The sequence below is a fragment of the Schistocerca cancellata genome, chromosome 8 (genome assembly GCF_023864275.1).
Source record: "Schistocerca cancellata isolate TAMUIC-IGC-003103 chromosome 8, iqSchCanc2.1, whole genome shotgun sequence".
Classification (NCBI taxonomy): Eukaryota; Metazoa; Arthropoda; class Insecta; order Orthoptera; family Acrididae; genus Schistocerca; species Schistocerca cancellata.
In genome coordinates, this window is record NC_064633.1 from 448,594,956 (window position 1) to 448,618,513 (window position 23,558).

Consider the following 23,558-nt stretch of genomic DNA (forward strand, 5'->3'; position numbering starts at 1 on the left):
TGGCTAGAGACAAATGTGAGTGTATACAAGTATTTACAATTAGAGGAGAAATAGATATCAGCTACAAGAAAACTGAAGAGGCCTTTGGAGAAAAGAGAACACCTGTATGATTATCAAGAGCTCAGATAGAAAACCAGTCCTAAGCAAGCAAGGGAAAGCTGAAAGGTGGAAGGAGTATATACATGGTCCATACAAGGGAGATAAACTTGAAGTAATATTATAGAAAGGGAAGAGGAATTAGATGAAGGCAGAATGGGAGATATGATGCAGTGAGAACAATTTGACAGAGCACTGAAAGACCTAAGCTGCAACAAGGCATTCCCTCAAAACTACTGATAGCCTCAGGTGAGCCGCCCAAGACAAAATTATTCCAACGGGTGTGCCGAATGTACGAGACAGAGGAAATACTGTCAGATTTCAAGAAGAGTGTAATAATTCCAGTTCCAAAGAAAGCAGCTTCCAACAGGTTTGAAAATTATCAGCCTAACAGGTCATGGCTGCAAAACACTGACAAATTATTTACAGAAGAATGGAAAAAAAAGCAGAAGTTGACCTCAGTGAACACCAGTCTGGTTCCAGAGAAATATAGGAACGCATGAGGCAATACTGACCCTACGACTTATCTCAGAAGATAGGTTAAGGAAAGGAAAACCAACATCTATAGCATTTGTAGATTTAGAGAAAACTTTTGACAATGTTAACTAGAATACATTATTTGGAATTCTGAAGGCAACAGCAGTAAAATACGGGAGCGGGTGGCTATTTAGACCTAGTATAAGGATCAAGGGACATGAAAGTGAAGCAGTGTTTGGGAAGGGAGTCAGGCATGGCTGGAGCCTATCCCCAGTGTTATTCAATCTGTACATTGGGCAACCAGTAATGCAAACCAAACAAAAATTTAGAAAAAGAATTAAAAGTTCAGGAAGAAGAAATAAAAACTTTAAGTTTTCTCACCAACATTGTAAGGCTATCAGAGACATCTAAAGGACTTGGAAGAACAGTTGGACAGTGTCTTTAAAGGAGTATATATGATAGAGATACAACACCAAATAAAACATACTAAAAGAGAACCTATATGAAAAAATATTAAATATTAAACATTCATGACCTTAAGGGTTTTACACCACACTCCTGAAGGAAAGAAACTCAATCAGCTTGAAGAGATCAGAACTGTGAAATATTCACACACTAAGAAAGACACGTTACTCAGTGATCAGTTATCAGGCAAAAATCATGTTTTCTATGGCTGCATGCTTCCCATTTTTAAGCAGTTTATCGGTTTTTAGCTTTTTATTACAATGGCCATGACCGCTTGTCATATGTAACTGTTACCTTTTAGCTTTATATTTGTAGTCTCATCTTTATGTTGTTTCTCTACGTATTTTACTTCATTACTCTTTTACACTGGTTTTGAGCACAAGGGTTTCAATCTAACATGTCCTGCCTGGGTATATTTACATATGCTCTATTATGTTTTTAATTATTTATTAATTTATCCATTACTATTTGAACCCACCGTTATCACACTGTACACCTGACGGCAGCACAACATTGAACCTATCATTACTACTAGCCCAATATTACACATGAGCTCTTATCATTTATATGTATGCACTATGTGAATACAGTAGAGCCTCTGGCACTGTTGTCGTGTATGGCTATGTTTACAGTCTGCACACGATGTCCTCTTCTGCACTGCTATGCCACGAGATAATTTACATTTTTCAGATTCTTCTCCATTCTCTACGCATGCCTAATCCCAGTGCTTTTATTTCATTAATTTTTAATAGGTCGCCTTTTAGTACATTTTAATCAATAACAAACTTTATTTTATAGGAACTTTTTGGCAGAAAACTTCTGATTTTTTTTTAAATGTGAATTGCATTATGTTTCTCTACGTAATTTTATTTGGTCAGTGTTTGGAGTTTATTTTGCTTTTATAGTAGTCCAGGACAGCACTACACCAGAGTTCTTGTAATACTACCCCCCTCCCTTTATTTTCAGATAACCCGATGATGTCCTATCTGGGTGAAATGCAGCATCCTTGAGTTAATAAAGAACATTGTACAACCTATGACTGGTTTTTTTAAATAGTAGCAATAGAAGGACCCTGTACCACCATGCAAAAATGGAATGAAATAATTTTTAGATACATTTTGTTACCTGATCAGTAAAATAACTGTTGATGGCCAAAGTAGAGATGATATAGAATGGAAACTGGCAATGGCAAGAAAAGCATTTCTGAAGAAGAGTAATTTGTTAACATTGAATATAGATTTAAGTGTTAGGAAGCCTTTTCTGAAGGTATTTATCTGGTGTGAAGTCTTGCCTGGAAGTGAAATGTGAGCAGTTCAGACAAGAAGAAAATAGAAGCTTCTGAAATGTGTTGCTATATAAGAATGCTGAAGATTAGATGGGTAGGTAGGGTAACTAATGAGGAATTACTGAATAAAATTGGGCAGAAAAATGTTCTTGCCATAACTTGAGTAATAGAAGGGATTAACTGACACAACACATTCTGAGACATAACAGAAACATCAGTTTAGTACTGGAGTAGAGAGAGAGAGAGAGAGAGAGAGAGAGAGAGAGAGAGAGAGAGAGAGAGAGAGAGAGAGAACACAGCAACCGTGTTGAAATAGATATAGGTCGCATGACATTCAGAGATATTAAGACTTGCACAGTACAGAGTGGCATGCAGAACTGTATCAAACCAGGTCTTCAGACTGAAGAAACAATAACAGCATCACTATCCCGGTACTGTCCTCTAATTCCTTTGATTTCTACTGTCAGGTATACTTCATATTGAAACTATAAATTCTAGGGCAGTAACCCAGCACAGATCAACCTATCATTTCGTATGCAGTTTTCATAGCATACCAATCTCATTGGCCAGAACTACTTAAAATATCAAAATCTTCCATTTCAATTTCCTACAGCTGATTTTGCTTGTTTTCTCATTTCATACCACTTTGTACTTTTACTTCTAGATATTTAAATATGGCAGAATCCACAAGCCTGCCACTAACCTTGCTATTAGCTCTATTACCTTACTTTCATCCAAAATTAAGTAGACATGTTCTTCAGTAGACAAAGTGGAAATACTGCTCAAGTCTTTCTCAGTTTCCTTACAATCATTCAGCAGTTTAGCGGACAAGAACATTATCATCAAACAGAGAGCTGCCATTTGTGTCTGATAAATAATTTACGTATATTGTAAATATGAGATATGTTTTATACGAGGGTAGTTTGGAAAGTTCTCGGAATCATCACAAGAGGTCAGCACTAGCGCGAGTTGTCCACGTGATGATTATTGGACTGTTGCCTGTAAACATGCCCCACGTCAGTGCTCTTGGAAGAGAGCTGTGGTGGTGACGTGGCTCTGTTGTTGTTGCTGCATAGTGATTCGCAAAGATGGAAAAAAAAATTGAGATTCGAGAGCAGTGATTAAGTACTTCGTAAAGAAAGAAGAAAGATATGAAAACAAAGGACATTTATGCCAATTACCAGAATACACTGTGGGACTCTGCTCCTTCATATTCAACTGTTGACAAGTGGACAAATGAATTTAAATTTGGTCGGGAGAGCTTAGATGATGATCTGCACAGTAGTCGGCCAAGATGTGTCACTACTCCAGAAATCATTGCAAAAGTGCATAAAATGGTGATAGAGAATCTCCGATTGAAAGTTAGTGAAATTGCACACACTTGCCAGATGTCATTTGAAAGTGTGTATCGGGTATATCACATTTGAACTGAAAAATTAGAAATGAAAAAATTATCTGCACGATGGGTGTCGCGACTCTTTACACTGAATCAAAAACACATGAGAATGGACATATCGGAAAAATGTTTGGTCCATTTTAGGAGAAACAAAGATGTTTTGGGCCAGTTTGTGACCACAGATGAAACTTGAGTGCACTACTATACCCCAGAGACACAACAACAGTCAAAGCAGTGGAAACATGCTGATTCTCTGTCAGCAAAGAAAGTAAACACAATTCCTTCAGCGGGAAAGGTCATGGCATCAGTGTTCTGGGGTGCAAAGGGGATTCTGTTTGCATATTATCTCCCCACTGGGCAAACAATTACTAGAGAATACTATGCTAACCTGTTGGACAAACTGCAATGAAACATATGCGAAAAAAGGTCAGGTTTAGCAAGGAAGAAAGTCATCTTTCATCAAGACTATGCACACCCACACCCATGTGCCGTCACCATAGCAAAATTACATGAAGTAAGGTATGAATTATTGCCACACCCACATTATTCACCTGATATGGCTCCATCAGACTTCCATCTCTTCCCAAAACAAACGTTTTCTTGTTGGATGAAGATTCACTTCAAACGAAGAATTGATAGCTGGAATGACAGTTATTTTGCAGGCCTGGAGGAAACTCATTTTCGAGATGGGATCAAGGCACTGGAACATTTTTGGACCAAGTGCATTAATTTACAAGGAGACTACATCGAAAAATAAAAAAGTTTCAGTGATGTAAGTACTTTTTTTCTATTCCATTCTGAGAACTTTTCAAACCACCCTCGTAAAAAGACCAAACTTTTAAAATAGCACAATGACCAGCCAAGGGAACATACTGCAGCTGTTGAGTGCACACAGCAGCAAGTTTAGACAACAAACTGCTGTTAGCCTCATTTTGCTGTGACCATTAATTGCAGAGGCCACTAAAGTGAGTATGTATACAAGTAGTTTGTCAGATTAGAAGCAATGTGAAGTGAAAGAGCTTTAAAGACATGTCTTAATTTTTTCTAAAAACTTGGCAAAACTTTTAGAGAGACATTTAAATTGGTTATAGGGAGGACTGTATACATTGCACATGGTTCTGTGTGTAGTTAAAGTGCTTTGAACATGGCAGAATGCCAGTTAGCGAGGTTCCCGGGCCTGGACAACTTTCCACACCAACACATGGTGGCCATGTCAAGAAATTTTCATGGAAACCCTCTTTAACATTTGTGAAGCTGCTGACAAAGTGGGCATCAGCACAGGACCGCGGCATAAAATTTTGTGTGGCAGATTTGAGATGCATGGTGTCAGTGCACAATTCTTGCTATGTTTTGTGGCTGATGGTCAGAGCAGACCCACAATGAAATCAGCCAGGAACCATTTACCACTGCAGTTGACAATGAAATTTTGCTTAAGAACAGTAATAGGGGATAACATGAGAGTTTATGGCCATGGTGCAAACACAAAGTTGCAGTCATTGCAGTGAGTGGGCAAAGGCTCACACAAGTCAAACAAAATCAAGCTGATGAGGCTAGTTTATTTTTTACTGAAAAGGCATTCATTTTCCATAAGAAATTTGTACCACCTGCTCTGATGGTAAACAAAGAAATATACCAGGAAATTTTAGCCATCTGAGTGATGCCAGATGCAGAAATTGTGGAAAATCCAGACTGGGTTATTGCATTATCACAAAGTGCCAGCTGACACCCACAACTTTTCTGACAAAACATCAGATTACCTTTGTGCCCCACTCACCCTATTCCCCAGACGTAGCTCCATTAGACATTTTCCCAATTTCCCAAACATCAAGCCACGTTAAAAGACTGTCACTTCCAAATCATAGAACAGATTCAAGACACTGTGACAGGAGACCTTCACAGCAACCCAGGAAGTGCATTTCAGGAGGCTTTCCACAAAATGGAAGAGATGTGGAGAACAGTCTATTGCCAGCAGTGGGAGCTATTTTGAAAGGTCAGAGCTTAAAAACATAGTGCAATTAACAATTAAGATGTTGTAAGGATATTTGTTTAATTTTATTTTTATTTTTTTCTGTATGTGGGCCACCTTGAGGAATTCTTCCAACTCTCACATTGTCAAACTCATTTACACTATTTTTATGATCTAGACCCATGGTGAGGATGCTCTATCCTCATCCCTTCACAACCGCAACATCACCACCATCTGTTTCATCCTGTCTTCCTCACCTCAGAAAATCATCTTCCTGGATGTTGATCTCAAACTTGATGGCTTTAGAAGAATATCTTTGGTCATCAGACTTAATTATCACTAACAATACCCTCACTTAAACATCAGCTGCCAACTGCTTATTGATGGTTTTGGGAAAAACATTATCCAGTGATCATCACAGGTAATTAGTTTTGGTATACTCAATATTTTACTGATACATGAGTAGACTGCTTCAATGTCATTACAGAGATAAAACAACCTCAAAAGAAAATTAAATAGATTATTTTTATTCTTTAAAACAACTGTAAAAAAACTGATAACTTTATGAGCAACATGTACAAAATACAGCACAAAAAAGGAAAATAAGATTTCTCTATCAATATTTAACACGGCACTGATGTGACAAACATTCATAAATAAATTCTTTTAAAAAGTGATGGCACTTCATGGCACACTACAAAAGTAATAGTACATAAATGTACTTACATTAATGACAGCCATTTCTATACTCTGACGCCATCAGTATGAAAAATCTCTTCTAAGAAGATAGAAAAAACTATACAAAATACTACACTCTTTTATACATAATGACATAATTACTTCTTTAATGTAACAATGTGGCATTAAACAGTCAACAGTCTGTTAAACAGAGTGAATTGTGCGAAGATGGTACATTTCACAAGTATTTGTGCATTAATAACCAGCGTAGATATGACAGCTGTTTACTCAACAAGGCTTTTGGTGATATACACATGAAAGACTGACCAACAGCTTTTCAATCATAAAACAACAAGCTTTATTGTCATTCAGAGACACTACACAGAAGATTGACACGTATGCACATTACTACAGACACAAAAGGGAGCACACTATGATGAGCTGTTGGTCTGTCGCACTCATTGGGATATTACTATTATACAACATTACAGCACTTAAATATTCCAAATCAGTATGCCTCAATTTCCAAAGAGTCTTGGATGGAAAATTACATGTCCAACAGAACAAGTGAATTAATTTGTAAAAAAATGTTTTATGAAACAAACAGATGCACCATGATACAGTGTCACAAACTGATTTTCATTCCAGCCATGTTACTCTATTTTTTCAAGGCAGGGAGGCTTGAGATTTACATAGTCAACCCTATGAAGCCAAGAAGAGCTTCTTCTATAAAGAAGCCTAGTACACAAGTCATAAATGTTACAGCTTTCCACATGTGTGGAATCAATGTGCCATGAATTTTTAAGAGTTGCACCAAGCTGAGAAACACTTAAAGAGCCACCATATGTAACCACTGCATTGGTATTGTCCATCTTCAGAGATCATAATTACAGCATATAGTTACTTTTGTTCTTAGTTTATTAAGTTTACTCATCCCTTGCATTCATTACATCCAAAACAATAAAAGACGCCAGCTCATTTACTATTAACAAATGATCTGACTTTTTAATATGCAACATAATTACATCAGATATCCACCAGGTAAAAATTCTGCAAATCTGCAGAGCTCCAGGAAAGAAGCTTCCTGGATTTCCATCGTAAGAGTGTTACGTTTCAAGAAGCACTGACGCAATAGATGAGTGAATATGGGCATTTCACTAATTCTGCAATGTACGTGAAGTAACAAACTCCTAAGAAACAGATGTCAGTCACTATCTTGCAACATATACTGATATGATGATTTCTGTTATCACAAGCTGCATGCACTGTAGTATGCATAAATATCTGCATATTTTACTAAGGTTTCTGAGTAAACTGTGACAGAACAGAAACTGTGTGAAATACTGCTGCAATGGTATTTCTCACACAAATAAGGACTGAAAGTACAAAACTTCTTGATTACTTCTAATGGTATGACAGCCGCCGCACTTTTAAAAAGTAAAATATTTTAAAATCTAGTTTTGAAGTCTGGCAGAGCTACCTCTGCATATGCAGGGGTCATAATTCAAAAGGACACCTTCTTCTTTCTTCTTCCATATGTTGCCGAGTGTGATTAAGTGCTTCTGTTTTCACAAAATCAATTGTCTTGTACACAGTTCCTGTGCAAACTGGTCGCTCAGGGGATCTTGGCAAATGAGCAGAATGCATACCACTTGTATCAGAATCTAGATCCAGATCCAGATACTGTATCTCTGGCAACCGCTGTCGCAATCGAGAAATCTGCAATGAAGATTCAGTTGTTGACATTTAACAATTAACAGTAATTAGTACAAAAATAACACATTTTCAGGCAGTTATAATCATTTGTTTTGCTGAAAGAGAAACCTATACAGGTCAACAGATGTTCAGTTTGGATTATTATCTATCTATCATCCCATCCCTGAAGTCCATCAGACCTTACATTCATCCCAAAACAAGACACCTGAATCCATCTCCCTTGTCACACTAGCAAGCCCCCTGCACTCATAACTTTTACCTGCTCCCTGAACTCCATAAACCCAGTCCCACAGGTGTACCTGCTGGCTGTCCCATTGTGGCTGGGTACAATGGTCCCACAGAAGAAATCACTGCCTCCGTTGACCAACACCTCCAAACTATTGTCTGTAACCTCGCATTCTACATTCAAGACCTGCTCATTTCCTTCACAGCATTTCCACAGATCCTGTTCATTACCTCCAGACTTCTTATTGACCACTGTGGATGCGATGCCCTTTTGTACCAATATCTTCCATACCCATGGCCTTGCAGCCATGGAACACTATCTTTCCCAACATCCTCCTGATAACAAACTCACCACCACAACAACCAACAGTACTTCCACTTTGACAGCTGCCACAGTTCAGTGTCAAAATGTATTCCTTGCAGCCTTGCCACCCATGAACGTTGTATGTACAGAAGATAGCAGGAGTTGTCCATATATACTGTTAGCAATACTGGAGCCTTCTTTGACAAGACAGTATCCTAACCAGTTCATCCATAAAAAGATCTCCCATGCAACCTCCTCCCCTGACTTCAGTAAACCTGATAACCAGCCACTGACCAGCACTTCTCTGATTACCCAGTATCACTCTGGCCTCGAAAAGCTGAACAACATTCCTCATCAGGGCTTCAACTATGTCTCATCATACCCTGAGGGCATTCTATCTAAATCTTACCCACCTCACCCAATGTAGAGTTCCACTGCCCACCAGAACTATAGAAAATCCTTTTCTACCCCTATTCCAATCCTGTTCCCAATCCTGCACTCCATCGGTCATTCCCCTGACGTCAACCCAGCTGCAAGACCTGTCTCATACACCCAACCACCACCCACTACCACCACCACCTCCTACCACAGTCCAGTCACAGGCATTTCCTACCCTATAAAAAGGCATGGCCACACGTGAAAGCGGCTATGTTATCCATCAGCTATGCTGCAATTAGTGTGTAGTATTCTCTATGAGCATGAAAAGTAACCAATGGTCTATTCCCATGAAATGTCACCACCAAACTGAGGTGAATCACAAACTTGACCCTCCAGTTACCAGACATGCTGCAAATATATCAATTTATAAGTCCATTACAACATTCAGACCTAATCCTCACAGGTGTTAGACAGATCATGCTCGCCCTACACCCCAACTCACACCAAATGCACCACACCATCAGTAACAAAGGTATAGGCAAGCACATGAGTATGGTACTCTAGTTCCTGTAGAAGATCAAGAATTACAAAGCAAGTAGTAAACCACATTTTAAGTATCTTTTGACGCTTCAATGAATTATCTTCAAGATGCAAACTGTTCTGTTCATACCCCATACAGGAACTTCTAATGTCACATTAAATCAAAAAATTAACAATGCAGGCAAAAATAGATTGCTGTTTGCAATAAAAAAGAGATATCAAGTTGCAGACAGGTATAATTAAAAGACACTTACACAAAGCTTTCAGCCACAGTATTCATCAGCAAAAGAAAAACAGAGAAACACACAGGCAAGCACACCTCATGCACATATGACCACCAACTCCAGCAACTCAAAAAAGAATTCTGGCCTGAGTGGCCCGAGCTGCCAGAGTTGGTGGTCATGTGGAGTACAGAGATTTCATTCGTATACTAAATGGTTATCCATCAATTTTCTGTGATACAATAAGTTTTCTGTGTCACTGATGAAATTTAGTTCTTTAGCACGAAATGTCTTGAAACTGACTAACTCAGTTAAATAAAAAATGGTATCTCTGCCTACGATCAAGTTACGGGAAGATTCCTTGGAGCCAAGTACATAACAATTATCATCAGTTGTTGCCCCCGTCACTTATACATGCATCTAGTACCTTAGACATATTTCTATTAGTCACTAAGTGCACAAATTTATGAACCACTGCATTGTTCAGCATACTGTCTCATGGAACACCTATCATAAAGGTCGACTGACTCAGCTTTCTCAGTCATCAGTTTACAATATGGCTTTTAAGAGACAGTTTATGCATGTAGCGAGTAATAGACAAATGTTGTAAGAAAGTTCTTATACAACATAAATACTTCAGAATTAAAGGAGACTACTCACTGAAAAGCACAGGCACTAAGATGTTGATATGCATGGGGGGAAAAAAATAAAATAAAAAAAATATCCTTGCTAGGCACCTCCAGATGATAACTTCATGTCGACTTCAGTGTGAGCTGCACCCCACTGGACATTACAATTGCGTCAGCCCCTCCTGCCCTCATTTGTAGTTGGCAAACCCACCACCCCACCTTCCTCTGAATTGTTAGCCACTCACCCTCAGTCCCTCTCCTTGCCTCCCAACTCATTGTCCCTTTTCCTATCCCACCTCACAATATCCCAAACACAACCAGTCCGCTTGCTGCAAAACAGCATTGGTGCTGTTAGCCTAACTGGCACCATGTAGGAGCCTAGGCATGTGTGTCTTTTTTACTCCGACTTGTCGAAAGATAACTCCAAAAGCTAGCAAGTTTTCTTTCTTTTGGTTAAGCCTATCAACAACTCGTCACTTCTCCTTTTCGGTGTGTGGTCTCCTTTAATCCTACAGTACTTATTTAAAACAAAAACGTATAAGGTAATAGATACAATTTAAGTGACAGATGCAGCAAAGGGCAATTATGTATTTGGTGCCTTTAACTGATGTAATGGTACTCACCGCTTGAAGCTGTTCACCTGAAAATAACTGCCTATCCCTAACTACATGTTACAGCAGCTTATGGTGATTTCATGATACTGTTTCTTTGATAATGAACAGCTGATCTTATACCAGTGGTGATGTGAAGAAATAAAAGATTTTATACCAGCCAGTAGAAATCTCACAAGGGGAGACACGACACTGAGATCACAGATTTACTTCAAACTTTTTACACCTTTAGTAAGCCATTAAACAAACATAATGTGCAACAATATGGGAATTGTGGGTCCACCTTGATGCAAAGCACTTTGTTGTTTGTTTTACTTATTTATTCTCCAAACTAGTTTAAGCAACAAATATTGCCATCATCAGTGGGTTCTTTAAATCTAAAACACACAGAAAATAGCATAGTTATACAAATATTGTAACGCGTTATTACATTTTTACTGTTTGTTTTTTTTTAAATAAAGTTCCTGTGGATACTTCCATATTACCTTGTTTATTCTACGCTATGGAATGTTTTTAAGAATTGTTGTAGCCGTTTGTGGCTATTTTCTGTGCTTTTTCTGTTGCCGTTTTTCTTAGCATACATCATGTCTTCTGCAACTGTGTGAGCAGCTGTTGGTAGAAAAATACTACAATGTGAACTTACGTATGTCAGCATTATACACTTGGGGTTTCGGTGCAGTTTTGGTGTGTCCTAGGCTGTTACTTAGATTGGCGTGTACTCATGTTCCATGGACAGTGTGCAACTAATTTTATATACAGAAAAGCAAAACCTTCGCCCTTTGTTTAAGATCCAAAACATTATGGCATCTTGTTGTTCACTCGTGTTGCGAGTAACATATCGCATGTTGTGAGAAGGCTATGAAAGCTGTAGCAGCAGTTCTGTCAACTCCTGTCCCTTATTTATATCTCTGTGTGTGACGGGAAAGTGGTTCGTGTGTGTGTGTGTGTGTGTGTGTGTGTGTGTGTGTGTGTGTGTGTGTGTGTGTGTGTCCCACGTGCTTTCTGTTCTGTGTCCTGGGTTCTCGTGGGTCAGTTCTCTCAGAGCAGTAAAGAGAGTGCTTTCTCTATCTGGTGTGTTCTGCTGTGTTGTCTGTGTGTTCTGCCTCTGGGTTTTCACATCCTTTGGTTGTGCTCTTGAGTGGGTGGCCACTAATTTTATGTTTCATTTTTACCTTGTTATTGAGTTTGTTTATGATCTCTGTTTTGTAGTTTTTTCCAACAGCAATTTGTTTGAATATATTTAGTTCTTGTGTGTAGTTTTCTGGTTTAAGAGGTGTTCTGTTTATCCTGTGGGGCATGTGTGTGAAACTGGCATATTTATGCACTGTCAGGTGGTTGGATGAGCTATGGGTAATAGTGCTTGTGGTTTTGAGTTTTCTGTAGATGGAAAAATTCATATTGTTGGTTGTTTCTTGTGATTGTAAGATGCAATAACTCTAGTTTTTTGTTTTTTCTATTTCCAATGTGAAGTGGATTTGTGGGTATACTGTGCTGATGTTACAGTGCAGCTCTTCTATCCTTTTTTGTGGAAGGGAAAAACATCATAAACAAAAACATAATACTTTGCAGCAACACTGTTTACTGCTTTGAGAGAACTGACCCAGGACACTGAACAGAAAGCACACACATGCACAAGAACCACTTCCCCATCACACACAAAGACATAAATAATGAACAGAAGTAGTCAGAATTCTTGCTACAGCTTTTGTAGTCTTCTCACAACATGTGATACATTTCTCACAAACAGCAAAATGGCGTAATGTTTTGGATCATACACAAAGTGAGAAAGTCTTGCTTTTCTGTGTATACAATTAGTTTGTCATGTACTCACATTTGATAGATAGTATGCAGCTAAGTAACAGACTAGTACACACCAAAACTGTATCCACAACAATACTGCCAAGTGTATAATGCTGACATGTTCACCTTGTAGTATTTGTTTACCAACAACTGCTTGCACAGCTGATGTATGCTAAGAAAAATGGCAACAGAAAAAGCACAGAAAATATGCCACAAAGAGTGACAACAGTTCTTAAAAACATCCCATTAAATACAATAAATAAGGTAGTACGAAAGTATCCACAGAAACCATATTTCAAAAAACAAACAGTAAAAATGTAATAACGTGTTACAATGTTTGTATAACTACGCTATTTTCTGCATGTTTTAGATTTAAAGAATGCACTGATGATGGCGATATTTGTTGCTGAAACTAGTTTGCTGAAACTAGCTTGCATCAAGGCAAGCTCACAATTTCAATATTGTTGTTTCTCTATGCAAACATGGACCAAATGGAACAGTTCTGAGATAAAGTTATTGTTTCTATACCATGCCAGGCATTTTTAGTGAAGCTCTTCAACAAACTTAAAAAATCGAAGGTGAAATTACATCAAACAAACAAGACCCTCAAGTACACCAAAATCTGCTCAGCCAACAAAATCATTCCTAATTATATTAAAATTAATGTAAACAATGTGTCACCTGCAGGACAGCTTGGTAAACAAACAACTGAAAGAGCCTGGCTGAAAAATGAATTTGCTCTCTATACTCAAAAAAACAAGAACTGAAAGTCAGCTTGAACAAATTACACCTAGAATTAGCAAACCAAATCACCAACTCCTGAACACTGTATAACATAATGGAAAGAATACACCACCATCTACAGTCAATAATGCAAAAGAAATGGCAGAAACAGGAATCGAAATTAAATAAACTCATGAACAAAAACAGCTCTAAAACCGAGACACACACAACACACATTCCATGAAAGCTTGATTAATTTTACTGACGTAACACTCACAAAAGAAGAACAGCAGCTACTTGATAAAGGTGCCAAATACAATCTGAACACCTAGATAATACCTTCATAATAACAGATATCTGAATGATGCAAAAAGTGGCAGTTGATCCTAAATAATGAAAAGTGTCAGGTCATCCACATGAGTGCTAAAAGGAACTCAAACTTCGGTTACACAATAAATCAGTCTACTCTAAACTCTAAAAGTTGTAAATTCAACTGAATACCTAGGTATTACAATTACGAACAACTTAAATTGGAAGGAACACACAGAAAATGTCATGGGGAAGGCTAACCAAAGGCTGCGATTTATTGGCAGGACACTTAGAAATGTAACAGACCTACTAAGGAGACTGCCTACACTATGCTTGTCCGTCCTCTTTTAGAATACTGCTGCGCGGTGTGGGATCCTTACCAGATAGGACTGACAGAGTACATCGAAAAAGTTCAAAGAAAGGCAGCATGTTTTGTATTACCATGAAATATGGGAGAGAGTGTCACAGAAATGATACAGGATTTGGGCTGGACATCATTAAAAGAAAGGCATTTTCCATTGTGACGGAATCTTCTCACGAAATTCCAATCACCAACTTTCTCCTCCGAATGTGAAAATATTTTGTTGACACCAACCTACATAGGGAGGAACAATCACCAAGATAAAATAACGGAAATCAGAGCTCGTATGGAAAGATATAGGTGTTCATTCTTTCCGCGTGCTATGCGAGATTGGAATAATAGTCAATTATGAAGGTGGTTCGATGAACCCTCTGCCAGGCACTTAAATGTGATTTGCAGAGTATCCATGTAGATGTAGATGTAGAAACACAAAAAGGCTAGAAGAGCTGCACTGTAACATCAACACAGTACACCTACGAATCCACTTCACAATGGAAATAGAGAGAAAGAAGAAACTAAATTTACTGTATCTTACAATCACAAGAAACAACCAACAATATGAATTTTCCATCTACAGAAAATCCACAACCACAAGCACTACTACCCATAGCTCATCCAACCAACCATCACTGTATAAATATGCCAGTTCCACAAACACAATCCACAGGATAACCAGAAAACTACATGCAGGAACTAAATATATTCAAATAAATTGCTGTTGAAAACAACTACAAAACGGACATCATAACCAAGCTCAAGAACAAGGTAAAGATGAAACACAAAAATAGTGGCCACCAACTCAAGAGCACAATCAAAGGATCTAAAAACCCAGAGGCAGAACAAACAGATAACATATCAGTCCACGTCCCATCAGGAAAAATAGACTAATGGTACATACTAACTCTGGTACCGAGCGCCACGGGTTTCAAATCCATGCCAGACGGCATGGAACTCTATCACCACTAGAGGTCTCTGCAGCAGTCGTGCTGTAAGCCGTGGCTGTGTGTGCTCCTGGCCCCGAGTCTAACGTGAGGGCACCACTGGAGCACATGGTCCAGGCAGCCAATAGTGACATACCCTGTCGTGTATTTAGGTAGCTGCCTCTCACTCAGCAAGTCAGTCTGGTACTCACGTTGAGTTGGTTGATATCTATCTTACAGACATCGTATTTATGTTGCGTGTGCTTATTTTCCATTTACGACTGGATGTTGTTTTGATTTCGTGAGGCTATCTCTTGTGACCTCATTGCTTAATACTTTGTTGTTGATTTTGGTGTCTTGCTCGGCTGTCTGGTGTCATGATTGTCCTCCCATTCCCATTCTTCTGCCTTGTTTGTTCACTGGCCACTCCCATTTGGTGCCGCCACGTTTTTGATAGCGCCCACCCTGCGACCATTCCTGTCACAGTTCTAACACTAACACACAGTAACAAAATATCACATAGAATTGGTAACACCTCAAAAAAAGCAAGGGATCCCAGTAACATTCAGAACAAACAACATAGTTCAAAAAAGAGAAAGACCATACAAAGAAACCTCAGACACATCCAGCAATGCTGGAATATATCAGCTCACATGTAACTCCTGTCAAGCCCAATACATACGACAAGCAAGCAAAAATTTCTGAATGAGGTACACAGAGCACATGAGAGCTTTGAAGAGTGACAGCACACACTCAACTTTCGCAGAACACCTAATGAACAAAAACCGTAACTCCACTAATATAAAAAACAGCAGAACACCTAATGAACAAAAACCGTAACTCCACTAATATAAAAAACAATCTCACATTCTGAAACACAGCAATAGTCTACACCGATAACTAAAAATAGAAGAAAATTACTACATACAAAAGGCTATACTGGGAGGGAAAAACTTAATAAATGAAAACACAGCACTTTGCAACAACACACTCTTCATCACTCAGAGAACTGACCAAGGACACAGAACAGACAGCACACACACGCTAAAGAACCACTTCCCCATAACACATAGGGACAAATAATGAACGGAAGTCGTCAGAACTCGCACTACAGCTTTCATAGCATTCTTAAAACATGCAATACATTTCTCGCGACACACACAAACAGCAAGATGGTGTAATGTTTTGGACCATAAAGTGTGAAAGTTTTGCTTTTCTGTGTATAGAATTAGCTGCACACTGTCCATCAAATGTGAGTACACGACAAACTAAGTAACAGCCTTGCACATGCCAAAACTGTATCCATAACACTACCGCAACCCGAAGTGTATAATGCTGACATACGTAAGTTCACCTTGTTGTATTTGTTTACTAACAGACGCTCACAAAGTTTCAGATGACATGATGTACGTTAAGAAAAACGGTGACAGAAAAAGCACAGAAAATATGCGCAAACAGTGACAACAATTCTCAAAAACATGCCATAATGTGCAATAAATAAGGTAGTATGAAAGTACTGACAGAAACTATATTTTAAAAAAACGAACAGCAAAAATGTAATAATGTGTTACAATGTTTGAATTAGATAAACTGAAATTTTCTGCATGTTTGAGATTTAAAGAACCCACTGAGGATGGTGATATTTGTTGCTGAAACTAGATTGGGGAATAAATAAGAAAAACAAACAACAAAGTGCTTTGCATCAAGGTGGACTCACAATTCCCATATTGTTGTTTGTCATGCAAACACAGACCAAATGAAGAATTCCAAGATAAAGTTATTGTAACAATGTGCAAGTACTAAGGTGCGCCACCCCTGCAATCCCGAGAAAATCGCAAGAGAAGTAATACACATCTATTATGTGGCTTATGTATTCATGCATAAGGACCGGGCGTTATAGTTCCCATTGGTCAAGTGATTAACATTTGCGCTTTTAAGTTGAACATGTATGAGGCGAAGGTTCGACTCCCGCTCAGACTTAATTATTAAGCTACTTTTTTATCATTGGTCATATTGTTTAATTTATATGACATTTGAGAGGCAATATAATGAAAAAAAGAAACGTGCATTTTCATGAAGTTGTAGTGAATTTCATGTGTTATTTGTAATAAAATTTTCAAGGACGAGGGAGAGGCTTGGAAAGCCTAAGTCAAACCTCGATATATAATGAAGCAAATGACATTATCCAAAATCAATAATACAGTAAGTCATGGTGTGCCACACCACAAAAGCAATGTACAATTACTCGTCAGATGTGCTCACAACATCACACATTGCAGAATGGTATTTGTCATACAGACATGGAAACCATAAATTGAAACTTCATGTAAATAAACGTGGTTTTTTTCTTCATTTATTACCTCTCAAATGTCATATAAACTAAATAACATGACCAGTGATGGAAAAAAATAGATTCATAATTAAGACTGAGAGGGAGTTGAACCTTCACCTCATACACATTCGTCTAACGAAGCTCCAACACTAATCACTTTACCAGCATGAACTCTTAACATCCAGCACCTACGCACAAATGCAGAAATCAAATAATAGATGCATAAAACTTTTCTTGCAATTTCCTCAGAATTGTCAGGGTAGTGCACCTTGCTACAAGCACATTATGTTGTTTTAATGGCCTACTGAAGGTGTACAAGGTTCCAGAGATGAACAATCAATTCAGAAAATGCAAGGTATCACCAGGGGCTTTTTCTTCTTTACCAACTTCTCACTTTACTATGGGGCTGGCACTGTTATATGGGTTTTGGCGATGCTAGTGATAGGTGGTGGCTGGATGCCCTTCCTATCGACCCCCCCTTCCCCCCCCCTTTCCCCCACCCCACGATAGAATATGTGTACCCCATCTACTGTCTGCTATCTAGAGTGAATCTCACGTACAAGTATCAGGATGTTTTCTAAATATTTGCGTAGCATGTAGCAGAGGTGAGACATGGGCAACAGCCCGGTGTTCACCTAATTGGACGTGGGCACATCCAGGCTGGCCAGCTCACCAGCCCCCATTGTCAATCTGGCTGGCATGCCTCCACTAAACCTGGAAGCAGTGCACTAAAGAGCTCAGCTATCCAGGCAGGTAGCAAGAGCTACTCTTCTTACAATTATTTGCTTATGGTTTCACTCACTTTTAGAATGGGGCTCATTACAGTACTACTTTGTGTTTTTAAAAATCATCCCAAAGTTTTCATTTACAAAAGTATGACACAAAATAAAATATACTGCCATCTCACCTGATCATCATCGAACGAACTCCGATTATCTTCATCAGAACTTGTGTTATAATCTGATCGCTGACGCTGTCCATTCAGCAGTTGTGGTGCTGTTGTAGACGGAGGAGTTGGACTGGGAGCAGCTCGTGTCCTCCTAAGACTGCGGCTTCCATCCATCACTGGACGACATGCTGGAGGCGAGGCCAAGTTGAGAACACCTGTCATATGGAAGCCCATTCCACAATCACAACAATTATATTTACCCTGTACCACACAATGACAACTAAACAATAATGTTTAAAACAATTGTGATTTATTCTTCACTCTCATTAGTACACGACATGTTTTGATCTATCTTGACAGTCTTCAGATCCACAACAAAGTAAAACTACACATTTACCATCTAATATTTTACAATAGGTACAAAAGAATTTACCTAAGTAGTTGCATCAGCAACCAGTCTCATATCAGAGTACTTTGTTTTGCAACTGTGATCAATGTTTTAAATTGGTATCTACGTATTTATTTACATTTTCTTTGCATGGAGTCACCACAATGAAGGCTTTTGCGAACATCAGACATAATAACATGACAAAAATTCTATTTACAAAATACATTACATAGTGCAATAGTTGAATGTATTATTTTATGACTCATATGCCACTGGTTCTCTTAAATGCATCATCTCTGAAGCACATTCAATTTGCAGATGGTAATGTTTAGTTTGCTTCAGATGCAGAATAACTTTAGCAAAGAATGGAGGGATTGAAGAAAGCATGTATGGCAGTAGTCCTGGAGATTAATTACAGTAAGACAAAAATATTTGATATAGGAAAACAGAAAATGGACAAGAGACAGGAGTCAAGCACGTGATAGTGACTGGGCTGGGCTGGGCACGGGCACATAACGACACAGAATAATGAGGAAATGAACTACGTTGAGTTCTGCCAATTCACTGAACTCACAGTAAGAAAAGACGTGAAGATGGATTGACAATGAAAGAAATAAGCAGGGCAAACTTCTACATGGAAAGCTGACAAATGTAATATGTGTAAAAGTGTGGTACAGACCTATATCAAGCTGTGGATGATGAGTGCCTGAGGAAGATGATAAGTATCAAGTTTAATTGAAATTGCTCCATGCATCTTAGAGCTATGCTGGAATTTCTGACTTCCAATTGTTCGCTTTGTGATAGATGTCTGTAGTACACAAGATTCTATGCTTCACAAATCATATAAATCGACATTATGGTATATTGAATGCTGTTAGTGTTACATCTACACTTCTATAATTTACGCCAAACAAAATTTACACAAACTTAGACTTAGAAATAAGTTTCATTTATACAATACGAGATACTTTACCACATTCAAGACTTTCTCGCATACACAATAGCGATCTACATTAAATTCTTCAATGAATTACCAAAAACCGTGCAATTTATTCCCTTACACAAATTTTAAAAATGTGTTATAAACTTGGCTAGAGTCTGAATTTTACTTAGTGAATGTAAACATACCGATTGGCTGACAATAAACTTTATAAACATTAGCCAATGTAAGCATTATTGTTTGATTTTATCAATATTCATTTAAATTTGCTTCATACATATCCAGTAAAACCATTATAAAGCATCAACATGTTGCAAAGATAGGCAATTAAGTCAAAATGATGTGGAATAAGAAGTGCGCTTCACAGGACATGAAAAAAATATCTTTGCTCTTAACAACAAGATTAGTTAGTCACAACTGAATTAAATCAGGCTACAAAGTAACTAGGAGATACAAAGTATGGGGACCTGAACTAAAATGATCACAAAGGCTTAATAATTTGCATAGCATCCCCAGGCCTGAACTCACTGAGGGCACCATGTATGGGGTTTCACAACGCTCAATCTCATATTCACTACTGTTCCTCATATAAATAAACATAAACAATCTTCTGTCCAACATACAAGCAAAGTTAGTTCTTTTTTCACATAACACTAGTACTGTAAGCAATCCTAGCATACTTCCGGACAGAAGAAATGGTTAATAAATTTCTTAAAAGTATCTTTGGCCAGCTTTCTGCAAATGGTCTCACCCTCAATTTTAAAATGCCAATATATTCAGTTCCGCACATCTACGGGGTGATACACCAGTGATAAGTGTAACACATGGTAGAAAATAATAAATATGGTGGGATCTTAAAATTCTTGTGTGCCCATGCTGATGAGAATTTAAACTGGAAAAAGCATGTTTTGGAACCCCTAAAATAACTTGGTTCAGTCACATTCGCATTTGGAGTCATCGAAAACCTAGGGGAGAGACATACCTGTAAACTGACATATTCTGCACATTTTCAGTCAATAATGTCACATGGCATAATGTTCTGATGTAACTCATCTTTAAGAAAGAAAAGTCTTCATTACTTAAAATGTGCTGAATGAGTAATATGTGGTGAACACCCACAATACCTTGAAGACATATTTAAGGAGTCAGGTCTGGTCACAGTGTTTTTATTCCCTCAAGAAGTGAGTTGTAAGTAAGTCACTACAGTTCAGAAGGAACAATGATGTACACAATGACAATACCAGAAGAAAAATAACATTCATTACTCCACATTAAAGTAGTCTTTACAACAAAAAGGGGTGCAGAATCCTGCAACAATTTTTTTTTACCATTTACCCACTGATATAACATGTCTGACAGGCAGCGAAGTAAAATTTGGAAACAAACTGAGAAAGTTTCTCCTTGGTAACTCCTATTCCATAGATGAATTTCTATTATTGTAGTGTGTCATAGGTGGTGGTTAGGAACTACTAAATCATATCTGTGTATCTTTCTCGTTTTAAAAAAAAAACTTAGGGATGTTCAGCATGAAACCATGTGTACAAATTAATTTGGATGTGAATGTTAAACACCTCTTTCCACATCATTACAATTTATAATGCAGAATGATCCATGGAACATGAAACTCACTAACTAATTAACTAGAAACTGAAAGTTATTAACAAAAGGATGTCTCACAAAACTTGTGCATAAACTATAAATTGAGTATTATTTAATGATACTGGGCTGAATTAAGGGCTACTCAGCTTGTACCAAGAAAAGGTCTCCCAGGGTTGAATGACCCTACAGCCCATAGGAAAGAACTTCCATTGGTATTATAAAAGGAACGGTTATATTTCAGTTATAGTTTACACAGAGATACAAGAAGGGGTCAAATGAAAACTTTAAACATTTTTATTGAACAAAAGTGAAACACAAGTGTATCATTTTTTGGCATAGTCTGCATACCAATCATCATACTTCTTCCAGCACAAAGGAAGTCCTGCAGGGGGGGAGGGGGGGGGGGGGACATTATTTTGGCAGCGTGTAGAGCCACTTGTGCACCGCATGCTGCATCTCTTTATTGGAACGAAATTTCTTTCCTCCCATCACTACTTTGATTGATCCAAACATGTTGGTAACAACTAAGTGTGAGGTCTGATGAGTATGGTGGATGTGGCAGAGTATCAACATGCAGGTCATCAATGGTTTCAAGTGTTGCACAGGCAGTATGAGGCTCAGCATTGTCTTGTTGCAATATGACACCAGTAATTAGATGTCCAGGTTGCTTTGATCTTATTGCAGGCCAAAGCTAATTTTTTAACATGTTACAATATGATGCATTGGTGATGATGGTTCCCTTAGTTGTGTAGTGTTCGAAGACAACATCTCATTTATCCCAAAACAGAGTCAGCAAAATCTTCCTGCAGATCACTGTGTCCAGAACTTCTTGGGTTTTGGTAATGAGGAATGATGCTATTCCTTGCTTGCTCTCTATTTAACGTTGGTGGTGGTGTACCCAGGTTTCACCTCCAGTAACAATTCTCACAAAGAAGCCATCACCTTTTGCTTCAAAGCCCCACAGAAGTTTCTCACAGATGTCAAATAGTCACTACATCAGTTCCGGGGTGAGCTGTTTTGGCACCCATCTTGCAGACACTTTGTGAAACTTGAGCGCTACATGAATGATGTGATGTGCTGATCCTAATCTTCAGATTTGCAGCTATTTCATCCACCATCACATGACCATTGTCCATTGTACTGGCTTCAAGTGCTGCCATAGTCTCTGATGTCACAATGCAGTCTGACTGTACCAGGTGCTTAGTGTCTGTCACAGAAGTCATGCAGTTTCTGAATTTTCTACTCCACTCATACACTTGCTGCAGAGATAGACATACATCACCACACTGAACCTTCAGTCCACAATGGATTTCAATAGGACTCATGCTTTCATTGATCAGAAAATGTGTGACAGAGCACTGTTCTTCATTGGTGCATGTCGCAAGCAGAGCAGCCATTTTGAACCAGTGCTGTGACTGCATTTCACTTGTCTCTAGTATGCTGACACATGAAGGGCATTCCTTACATCGCTGGTAGTGCTGCTAACTTACAGAACAATGGCACAAAATGTCAATTTTAAATTACATTTTAAAAGTTTTCATTTGACTCCCCCTCATACAAGCAATCATAAACAAGAAAGTAAAGAAAGTAACCTGTTTCAGGAACGGCTGTCACAATATCCTTGAACCTGCGATTTGGCTTCAGCTTTCTGTCCACACTGGGTGGTGCAGGATATGCACCAGGTGACAGCTCATTCGAAGCAATGGACAGTGTGTCAGACAGTTTCCGGCCAGGCTTCAGGCCCCTGTCCACAGCTGGTGGGGTTGGCACCTGTCCAAGTGGACTCGGACTCGGCAAATTGGAATATGCAGCTGCAGTCGATGATGACGCTACAGAACCAGAGCAGGATCCCTCTGACTGTGGAGATGGTGGTTCATCACCTATAGTTCCATCTTGAAGGGGCACGTTTACTACATCATCATGGAAATCGTACCTATAGCACGAAACACAATGCCACAGATTAAAAAAGGATTGCAATGAAAATTTTATTTCCAACAATTATACTTGTTGTTATACTTTCTTGGACAGAGAAGTTAAATGAATAATAGGCACAGAATGATTATAAAAGTAAAAATCAAAGTTTCTCCAAACAGCCTCTCTGATCATTCACGTGATGCTGACTAACAGGGCAACAATTTGCAGGCTGTATACATTACTACAGTTATTGTAAGCTATCTTTTCCATGTCAGTGGGGATGTTTGTTTGAAAATTTATAACTTGAACCACATTTCAACTACTTTTCATGTAATTAAATGGTGATGAGGAGGTGTACTGTCTTAATCACTGAAATGAGTGTGAACTCTGAAGACA

General features: G+C 38.4%; 1 protein-coding gene across 5 annotated transcripts in view; it reads right to left on the reverse strand.

The window, feature by feature from the left end:
- Positions 1-6,238: 6,238 nt before the first annotated feature.
- Positions 6,239-23,558, reverse strand: part of LOC126094827 (protein daughter of sevenless) — a 282,985-nt gene continuing 265,665 nt past the window's right edge. For all 5 annotated transcript variants that reach the window (XM_049909420.1, XM_049909418.1, XM_049909419.1 and 2 more), the window contains 3 exons: positions 22,841-23,181; positions 18,340-18,536; positions 6,239-8,082 (listed from right to left, as the gene is read on the reverse strand). In XM_049909420.1, coding sequence (XP_049765377.1) covers positions 7,861-8,082; positions 18,340-18,536; positions 22,841-23,181 — 760 coding nt within the window. In that variant the 3' untranslated portion in view covers positions 6,239-7,860. The remainder of the gene's footprint in view (positions 8,083-18,339; positions 18,537-22,840; positions 23,182-23,558) is intronic.